Source organism: Eutrema salsugineum, unplaced genomic scaffold, assembly GCF_000478725.1.
Source record: "Eutrema salsugineum unplaced genomic scaffold, Eutsalg1_0 scaffold_12, whole genome shotgun sequence".
NCBI lineage: Eukaryota > Viridiplantae > Streptophyta > Magnoliopsida > Brassicales > Brassicaceae > Eutrema > Eutrema salsugineum.
Window position 1 is genome coordinate 2,108,840 of NW_006256895.1, and position 10,246 is coordinate 2,119,085.

General features: G+C 47.9%; 2 protein-coding genes across 2 annotated transcripts; one reads left to right on the forward strand and one right to left on the reverse strand.

Annotated features, from left to right (window-relative positions):
- The first annotated feature begins 253 nt into the window (after positions 1-253).
- On the forward strand, positions 254-3,438 carry LOC112089095. Its single transcript, XM_024160068.1, has 2 exons — positions 254-1,097; positions 1,184-3,438. Exons 1-2 carry the CDS (start codon positions 254-256, stop codon positions 3,436-3,438), a joined length of 3,099 nt encoding a protein of 1,032 aa, XP_024015836.1.
- Positions 3,439-4,096: 658 nt separating this feature from the next.
- On the reverse strand, positions 4,097-6,794 carry LOC112089096 (meiosis-specific protein ASY2-like). Its single transcript, XM_024160069.1, has 5 exons — positions 6,270-6,794; positions 5,911-6,154; positions 5,706-5,843; positions 4,899-5,638; positions 4,097-4,825 (listed from the first exon to the last, which is right to left on the reverse strand). Exons 1-5 carry the CDS (start codon positions 6,792-6,794, stop codon positions 4,097-4,099), a joined length of 2,376 nt encoding a protein of 791 aa, XP_024015837.1.
- Between the last annotated feature and the right edge of the window lie 3,452 nt (positions 6,795-10,246).

Consider the following 10,246-nt stretch of genomic DNA (forward strand, 5'->3'; position numbering starts at 1 on the left):
ATTATGCTATCTCACTGAGTGCAAACTAAGCATGGCACGGACATGCGACATAAGCCCCTTTCAGGACGGTCGTACGGCCGCAGAAAGCCAGTTCGGTCCACCCAAGCAGAGCTAGGTCGACCAAGTCGGCATTGACCCAACAGATCCAACGAAATGTGTCGGCGTAGGGGCCGAGCTCGACAACAGTATCCGAGAAGCACCCATCAGTTTCCTCCAGAAAAACGTTTCCACGTTCGCATGGAATATCAGCGACATGCCCGGAATCAATCCCGACATCACTTGCCACGAGCTAAACATCCATCCCACATATAAACCTATCAAACAGAAGAGACGCAAGCTCGGACCCGAGAAGGCACGAGCAGTAAATGATGAGGTCGAAAAGTTACTCAAGGCCGGTTCGATCACAGAGGTTCGATACCCGGACTGGCTAGCAAACCCGGTAGTCGTGAAGAAAAAGAATGGAAAGTGGAGGATCTGCGTCGATTTTACCGACTTGAACAAAGCTTGTCCCAAAGATAGCTTCCCACTGCCACACATTGATCGGTTGGTAGAGGCAACTACAGGCAACGAACTGTTGTCTTTCATGGATGCCTTTTCGGGGTATAACCAAATCCTAATGCATCCGGATGATCGGGAAAAGACTTCGTTCATTACAGATCGAGGGATCTACTGTTATAAGGTCATGCCGTTCGGCCTCAAGAACGCGGGAGCCACCTATCAAAGACTCGTGAACCGCATGTTCGCCAGTCAGCTCGGAAAAACGATGGAAGTATACATCGACGACATGCTGGTTAAATCCCTGCACGCTAAGGACCATATATCACACCTATCGACGTGTTTCGACATTCTGAACGAGTACGGGATGAAACTCAACCCCGCCAAGTGCACCTTCGGCGTGACAGCAGGCGAATTCCTGGGTTACATCGTCACCGAGCGCGGCATCGAGGCTAACCCGAAGCAGATATCCGCAGTTCTAGACCTACCTTCTCCGACTTCAAAAAGGGAAGTGCAAAAACTCACAGGCCGAATCGCCGCCCTGAACAGATTTATCTCCAGGTCGACGGATAAATGCCTGCCTTTCTACCAGTTGTTACGAGGTAACAAACATCATACCTAGAGCGCTGAGTGCGAAGACGCATTCAAGCAGCTGAAAACGTATCTCTCAACCCCCCCCCCATTCTAGCTAAGCCCAAGCACGGCGAGACGCTCTTCTTATACATCGCTATCTCGACATCGGTAGTTAGCAGTGTTCTAGTTCGCGAGGATAGGGGAGAACAGCGTCCAATATTCTATGTCAGCAAATCGCTAAGTGACGCCGAGGCCAGGTATCCGGCCTTAGAAAAATTGGCACTTGCAATGGTAGTTTCTGCTCAGAAACTTCGGCCATATTTCCAGACTCATTCAATTACGGTCTTGACCGACCAGCCACTCCGAACCATACTACATAGTCCAAGCCAATCAGGTCGCCTCGCGAAGTGGGCCGTCGAACTAAGTGAATACGACATAGAGTACAAGAATCGAACCAGCGCGAAATCCCAGGTACTCGCCGATTTTCTGATCGAACTTCCCAAAGAGTTCGTCGTCGAACAGCCGCCTCGCGAACTATGGATTCTGCACGTCGACGAATCGTCATCTCACTGGGGATCAGGAGTCGGAATCCGCCTCAAGTCCCCTAACGGCGAGATCCTCGAACAGTCGTTCCGCCTCGAGTTCCCAGCATCTAACAACGAATCTGAGTACGGCGTACGATTGGCTGTCGAGCTCGGCGTACGACATCTTCACTCTTTCTGCGATTCGCAGCTCGTCGCAAGCCAGTTAAGTGGAGAATACACGACCAAGAACGAACGAATGGACGCATATCTAACAGCGACTAAGGTACTCATCGCTAAGTTTGAGACGTTCGAACTCACGAAAATCTCTCGCGGCGAGATCTCGTCCGCCGACGCGTTAGCCGCCCTGACATCCAGTTCTGACCCGCATATGAAGAGAAGGATCCCAGTCGAAAGTATCTCAGAACCAAGTATCCAAACCGCACTGAAATGTAATGTTGCTACTCGCCGACGGAACTGTGACGAAAATCCGACCTCGGCAAGTACGCAAAACAGGAAGTCGACCCGGACGAACAAGAATGCCGAGCAGGAACTTAAAGAAAACGCCGAGCACAATCCAGAAGACCTAGCCGCCGATCACGACTTCGAGCACATAACCGAAGGACTCCACAGTCCGTCAACCAGCGAAAGCCAGGAAAGCGAGTCCGCCGAAGATTGGACAGCCGAACTGCGAGAGTACCTCCTCAACGGCAAAGTCCCCGAAGACAAATGGGCTGCTCGCTGTCTGAAAGTCTGGGCTGCCCATTACACAATGCATAAAGATAAGCTGTTCCGTTGGAGTGCATCCGGAGTACTCCTGACCTGCGTTTCCGGGAATGAAACAATCGAAATCATGCGAGAAATCCATGAAGGGTCTGGCGGCAACCATTCCCGAGGTCGATCTCTCGCTCTAAAAATAAAAAAAACTAGCTATTTCTGGCCGACGATGAACGCGGACTGCGAGAAGTTTGTCAGGAAGTGCGATAAGTGCCAGCGCCATGGCCCAATGATTAACGTGCCGACCGAGCTGCTGCAAACCAGTACGGCCCCTTACCCATTTATGCGGTGGGCTATGGACATCGTTGACCCTTTATGCCGATCAACAAATCAAAAGCAGTATGTCTTGATTATGACTGACTACTTCACCAAATGGGTCGAGGCCGAAGCATACTCGGAGATTACCGCACTAGACGGAGTTCAATTTATTGCAGGGACGTTCAATGAGTGGTGCGCAAAGTTCAAAATCCGCCTTAGTTTCTCTACCCCGCGATATCCGCAAGGCAATGGCCAAGCCGAGGCAACCAATAAGACAATCCTGGACGGCATAAAGAAACGTCTCGATGCTAAGAAAGGTACCTGGGCAGACGAGCTCGACGGAGTCTTATGGTCGCACCGAACTACTCCAAGACGATCGACCGGACAGTCACCTTTTTACCTAGCGTACGGACTCAAAGCCCTCTGCCCGGCAGAAGTGAGTATTCCAACCCTAGGGTACTCAGTGCTCCCCGAGGATCCCGACTTCAACGACCAGATGATGCTCAACAACCTCGATAACTTGGAAGAGCAACGCTGTTTAGCTCTCCTCCGAATTCAGAACTATCAAAACCTCGCTGCTCGGTACTACAACAAAAAAATCCGAGGTCGGCACTTCGATGAAGGCGACCTCGTCTTACGCAAAGTGTTCCAGAACACTGAGGAGCTGAATGCAGGAAAACTGGGAACGAACTGGGAAGGTCCATATCAGATAATGAGAATCGTCAAGCCTAGGGTTTACGAACTCATGCAGCTCGACGGAACGCCGATCCCGCGATCCTGGAACTCAGCCAATCTCAAGCGATACTATTACTAAGTCCCAGCCAACAAGCGCGCAGACCCAAAAAAAAAAAAAAAAAACCAGTCCGGCTCCGGCCGAACTCACCCCTGTAAACTGAACTACGAGTGGCTTGATCCCTTGCAAAAGGATACGTAGGCAGCTCGATTTCGAGTCCAGCTACAAATCCAATAAAAATCCTCCTTTTTAATTTCTATAACTAACTCCAAAAATCGACTCCCCGGCCAGGAGATCGAACTAAGTATTCCCCATGAATACGATCTCAAAAGCCGAGATCCGTCTCGTCCGCACCCCCACGGTGCCCACTATTCAAAGCCGGAGCCCAACTCGCACTCACTCTTTCGAACAGCAATCCGCCGACCGCGATTCAAGCTCGAAGAGTTCCCCGAGTTCGTCTGCATCGTCGCAATAACATCACGAACTCCAAAATTAATTAAAACAAGCCGAACTCCCAACAGTCCGCAGTGAAATATCAAAAGAAAGTTCTAAGTAAAAGTCGAGATAAAGGGAAACCATGTTCATTTCATAAAGATATCCGAGTTTGCCGAACTAGACCGCAACAAATACAACGCCTAAAAACGGCGGTCAAAATAAAACACTAAGTAAAAAACCCGAGCTACGCGGGCAGAAAAGTCTTTACAACATCAAAAAAAAAAAAAAAAACTGAGAGGATGATTCATTGACGAGCAACGGACGCCGGACTCTTGAGGCTTGCCGCCCGATCAGCCGAGATCGACTTGGAGTTCGAGCCGAACTGATCCAAGCCCTCTGGAACCTGCGTCCCCGGTGGAAGCACAATCCTCGGGATGAGGTCGCCGTCGCTTGGGAGGAGGAAATCTTCGTTCTGGAACCGCGGAAGGGGGATGCCATCGACCTCCTTTGTGCAGTTCCTGATCCTGCGCTCATACGTCTCCACGATGTGAGACGGGACGATCATGTTGTGCTCCCGCTTAAGGAAGTCGCAGAAGCCGACTAGAGCGGTCGCCTGGTTGAGTTTGAGGAATGGCGCCTTCCGGAGTTCGGACTTGTCCATGAAGTCCTTCATCTTGGAGAGCTTCCCCTCGCGCTTGCCTCTAAGGGCGGCCAGCATCTTCCTTCCCTTCGACTCAGCGTCCCGATACCTCCGCTTCTCGAGCTCGCTTGTCTTGAACGATTTGGACAGAGCGTCCACGTCCCCCTCCAGCTCGACAGTTCGCTTCATCATAGCCTCGACTTGCTCTTTCAGAGCCGCGTTCTCCTTCTCCTTTTCAGTAAAGCCCAGTACAGCAGCCTCGTACCTCTCATTTTCGTGCCGGTACGACGTTTCCAGAGACGCCCTCTCAGCAGCGACCTCAGCATTGATCCTCCTCAGCCTCTCGACCTCGGAGTCGTACTCACGAATGAGCTCATTGGTATCGCAGACAAGCTGAAAATAGAACCCAAGTCAAAACACTTCAAAAATAAAAAAGCTAAAGTATTCAAGGCGGAGGAAAACTTACAGCAGAGGCAGATTTCGCGACCCGAGCGTAAGACTTGGGACGGAAGAGGTCTTTCGTCTCAGGCATCGGAGACGAGGCCGACACGATCTGCCTGAAGAGCTCGGCGCAGGCCGACGAGTCGTCGAAGAAAGACCGGTCCTTGTTGTACTTAAGTCGGACCGAGAAAGAGGACGAGTCGGAAGTCCGGCGCCTTTTGGACGACCTCGGGTTCTCGGTCTCAGCAGCCGGATCCGCTGGAGGAACCTGAGAAGCGTTAGGCGAGTCGCGAAGGACCAAAGTCCCCTCACTCGCAGCCGTCTCGGGCTCGCCATCCCTCTTCCGAGACGACTTCTTAGACTTGCCCTTCTTCCTACGGGCTCGGTCGGCGATGGTGAGCTCGTCTTCTTCCTGCTCACCAATTTCCCCCTCTTCCATTTGAGGCTGAGGAGTTGCCTCGGGAACACTAGTTCCCGCCACATCGCCCTCCGGTTCCGCAACCGGGATCAGGGGGTCAACTGTGCCGACCGGGACATTATCGACCTCGTCCTCGATAACAGCTTCAGCACCGTCACCGGCCTCGTTCCCATCGAGACCGACGATGTCGATTGGGGCGTTGTCGTCTTCCTCATCAGCGCCAAAGTCCATTATTGGGATATCTGACCTGTCGAACGCCATCCTTCTCCGACTTGACTTGCTGACTTTCTTCGTTTTCCTCTTCTTCGGTTCCGGCCTCGACGAGCTGGGTTCCATCTTATTTTTTGCTACAGAAGACAAGTGTTAACCATAATCCGAATAATAACAAATTCGAGACGATCCGAGAACTCATACCTCTGTCCTGAGCTCTCTTTATCCGACGGTCAATCTTCTCTCGGTAGGCAAGTGGCCAACGGCGCTGTCCGGCGGCACTTAACTGCTTCGCAAGGTCGGACGTGAGGGAGCGCTGAATAAATCCTGGAACGTGGCGATCTGCATAAACACAAAAACGTTGTTAGTACCGACCAAAAAACAGAGGAGTTAACCGTGAGATATGTACCAAAATCGACACTCCAGCCAGTCCGGAACGTGCTCTCCGGATTCTCAGCAGATATCGAATCCACGCGGACAAAGAAGTAGCTTTGGTCCCAGTTCGGAAACTTGCTAGCCTTGTTCCCAGTCACCAGGTCGAACTTCGGGTTGCAATTCACCGACATAAACCAACTCTTCGCCGCCGAGACCTTCATAATAAAGAGCTCCTCGAATTGAGCCACGTTGATGTGAGCCCGGATGTCGCGCCCGAGCTGGAGAATCCCGACAAAAATTCACTATTGACGCCGGCTGAAGCTGCGAGATCGCGCACCCGCGACGATTGCAGTAAGCAAACAACAAGCGAGGCAGGGGAAATTTAAACCCGGCCTCGCGAAAATAGGCTTCATAGACGCAGATGAAGTCCTCGGGTGCATCCCATGGACGCTCATCCGGCTCAGGAACCTGGATAATGATTCCGGGAGGGGCTCCGCCGATCAGCATAGCAGCCCGAACTGTCTCTGGAGATGACAGTGTGGATTTTACCGGGGCACATATACACGGCCGATCCGCGATCGGCATCATATCGTCGTCATTGGGATCCTGCGCCCCTCCATCCCCGACCTCGCGCAACGGAGCGTCCTCGTCTGTCTTCACGTCAGGCTCCCGTTCCAGGACCAAATCAGCAGGAACTTGGCCCTCAGGCTCGCGGAGATTTGGATCCATCCGTTCCGGAGCCCGAATTGGAACTCGGCTACCAGAGCCGACCTCGACGACCCGAGAGTTCTTCCGAACCAAAGAAGCATATGAGGAATGCTCCGTAGATCCCGAGCTCGAGATCTCGGTAGAAGTTTCCTCCCTGCGGTGTTCGGGAAGGATCGCGACCTCGGAATTAGAAGAAGAGCCGGAAGACATCGTCGGAGAGCTCGAGAGAATGATCGTCGACGAGAGAGCATGGCGGACGGCGACCGGAAACTCTAGAGAGAGAAAGAAGAAAATTTAGAGAGAAAGGAGAGCAAATACCTTGGCAGTAGGAGCGAAAGTAGGAAATGGGGAGAGCTGAACCCTATTTATAGAAAAAAAGCGAATCATTGCGACTTTTCGAGTTCCGCGCCTTGTAACGTCGCCATTTCTCGCCTAAACTGACGCGTCTTTTCAGTTCCCCGCAAGCGAAAATACTTAATTACCTTTGCCAAGGCACCAGGGACGACGAAGGGTGTAAGCCGAGGACTCAACGTCACCGACCTCAGCCTAAAACCGATCTAACTCTAATTCGGGAAAAGTCAGTCAGGTCCATTTACCGAACTGGGAGGGGGGACATACTGTTGGTGGTACGCTCCGCTCCCTGGTCCGGACCGGTTAGAGACCGAGACCGGCCCAACTGACCCCGGTTTACGATGGTCTTAGCTGAAGTGGGCCTGACCTGACAGCGCGGCCCATTAGAGAGAGGTCCAGCGACGAGAGGCGGTGAGAGCTGAACGAGAAGCCCTAGAACGTCTCCTCGCTTGTGTACTATAAATAGTAGAATTGTTACTGTAGAAGGGATCTTTTTCGGACCCGGAGAATAGAGACCTGAACATTGTATTGAGTTCGCTGAGAATCCTCCGAACTGAACGAACTGTAACTAAGAACTTAATAAAATCTGATCAACTTAAGATCTTTCGAACTCAAATTACCGGACCAACTTCGAATAGTTGAATATAGCAATCAACAGTGAAGTAACACAAGCATCTTCTGAGGGGAATGAGGAACCAACAGAGGAAGAGTGTGAGAATGTCGATGTTGCAAGCGAGGTTAGGACACCAAGTGCTCTAGATATATAGCTCGATTACAGGTTCGAGTTAAGACCAGAAAAGGATCGCTGATCCTGGTGCAGAATTACGCAAGCAGAGGTTGTTGTGTGAACAGCTGCAAAAGCCATTGATGAAGACATAATTTCATTTATTCAAGGACTCTTTCAAGCCTCGTTCAAAGTTTTGGAAGAGAGACTTGACGGAAAGATTGATATCCGAGTGGAGATGTTTGAAAAGAAAATGGATTATCGAGTGGAGATGCTTGAGAATAAGATTATGGAGTCCATCCAAACAGTTGGATTTATGAGTGCTACTCCCACCACCGCAAAAGCATCATCATCTGTTGTTCCCACACTCTTTAAACCATCAGCTACTGTCATTCCGTTAGCTGCAAAAGCAACTACCAGTGCTGTTCCCACACTCGCAGATACATCAGCCACTGTCATTCCTTTAGCTGCAAAAGCGTCTACAAGTACTGTTTGGAACGCATCTAAAGCGTCAAGAGTTGGTGTTCCCAAAAGTACAACGAGATTGCAGGTTCTATTCCAAGCAAGGCGGACACTTCTCACCCTTCAAAAAAGATAAGAAAGCCTAGAACTTCCAAGTCCTGATGCAAAATAGTCGGATGTAATATCTTTGTTTAAGGCATGATGTGGTTTGTTAAATACTATCATAATATGGTTGTTAAAATTGAATACGTGTAAAATGTAATACGTGTGTCTACATAGTTTGAGACGTGTAATATTTTTTTTTTGTCTTGAACTTGTAAGTATATATCTGTATTTGGAACATTTGTTATTATATCATAACTTTAGTTTTTTTTTCTAGCTTTGGATTTAAGTTATTGATGCAAGAACTACTTTTTTATTTGTTATGCATTAGCAGGAAGAAGTAAACGAGAATATCTCTATGATGTTCTCAGTCAAAATGCAGATATCTACCTTGAAATGGATCCTAAAGAAGCTTTACTCAAACAAACACTTGCCAAACTCTCTCAATCTTCGTTTGTAGCTGATTATGATCCAACGCAGCCACATGATGCAGATTACCCTTTGGTTCGTGTGACAGAAAGTAAGTGGGAATGAGTAAATAAGTGGTCTCAGAGGCGCGAGTAAGTACTCGTACACATTTACATTTTCGAAAATAGTGAACTTATTCATTTGGGTTATTTTGACAAAATAATTAATTTTTTAATTTTTTTAATTATTTCAAAGTCTTAAAGGTTCGTCCGCTCGTGTATATCACTGACGTAGCTGATTGGATCATAACTAGAAGAAAATGGTTGCGTACACCGGTATGTATCTAGTAGACTATATTTTTACAAAAGAAGTAAGCGTTCAATTTCGACAATGTTGTTAATCAGATGTTTATTCTGCAGGAAATGGATGGAGTTATGTACTTATTTCAAGAGTACACCTCTTTGGGCTGCTTCCAACATGATTGTGTTAGCTTCATGACATATATGTTCAGCGTACAAATTGGTGCTGCGTGCAAACACATGCTAAAGAATAAAAAAAATACCAGTTGGACCCGCTTGCTCATACAGTATGGATTAGGAGAGCTTCCGTCACATGGAAGAACAAGCAAAATTTGGGGTATCAACGTCGATCCTGTATAAACTCCAGTCCATGTCCATAACAACCACTGGTTATTTATGTGCATTAAGTTTCAGATGAGATCAGTTGAAGTTTTTGATTGCTCAGGTAGCAGATCCAGCTAGTATGTCAATGCATTTGCACACATCATCCCTCAAATTATGAACGAAGTTCAGGGATAAAAGGAGAAGAAACATACGCTTATTAAACTTTATCCAGTGAAGTATGCTCTGATGAGGCCTGGGATTAACGTGAGCTTATGTGCTTGCGGCGTCTATGCGCTAAAATTCATAGAGTGTCATACGCTTGGACTAAACCTGTCTTTTCTCCATGACAGTTACATTCACAAGGCACGGATAAAGATCCCCTATGATCTTTGGAAAGCAGTACATGACCCAGTCTTGATTGAGCAGATGTCAAAGTATATACCTCCAAAGTTAGAGTGCTCAGATGTTGTCAAAATAGAATATGTTCGACACTGAAGTTTTGTTGTTAAGATTCATGAATTTTTGTTTGTAATATTATAAGCACTTTTATGTTCAAAGAAAATTACATATTTTCTAGTTAATATAGCCCTTGCTTCTCTTTTTATATTAAGAGAGAAAATAAATATTGATGAAGATTTAAATAAGTGATCGATCAATCCTGCATGTTTAAAAGTAAAACATTATTCATTAACCATTGATTCAGAAGTGACTTCAAAAACAAGGACATCCTTCTCCTATAAGGTACAATGACAAACACATCCACAAACAACAACGACTGAGAAGAAAACAATTTTTTTAGTGATGACTTCAGACCTGTTAACTGATGTTCCAACTTCTGGTTTTTCTCCATGATCTTCAAAAATTTATTCATTAAATTCTTCTCTGCAATGATGATATTTGTTATGTCCTCGAACAATATCATCTGATTCTTGGATAGTATATCGAATTCCTCCAACTGAGCTTCTTTGCCCCATTTGAAAACATGACCGTAC

Bases quoted from the DNA above. Each gene is read 5' to 3' on its own strand.
- LOC112089095 (XM_024160068.1), top strand. From the start codon at position 254: ATGCCCGGAATCAATCCCGACATCACTTGCCACGAGCTAAACATCCAT. The intron at 1,098-1,183 runs GTAACAAACATC...CCCCCATTCTAG, and splicing joins TTTCTACCAGTTGTTACGAG to CTAAGCCCAAGCACGGCGAG.
- LOC112089096 (XM_024160069.1), bottom strand. From the start codon at position 6,794: ATGTCTTCCGGCTCTTCTTCTAATTCCGAGGTCGCGATCCTTCCCGAA. The intron at 6,155-6,269 runs GCCGGGTTTAAA...GGGATTCTCCAG, and splicing joins ATGAAGCCTATTTTCGCGAG to CTCGGGCGCGACATCCGGGC. The intron at 5,639-5,705 runs GTATGAGTTCTC...TGTCTTCTGTAG, and splicing joins AAAGAGAGCTCAGGACAGAG to CAAAAAATAAGATGGAACCC.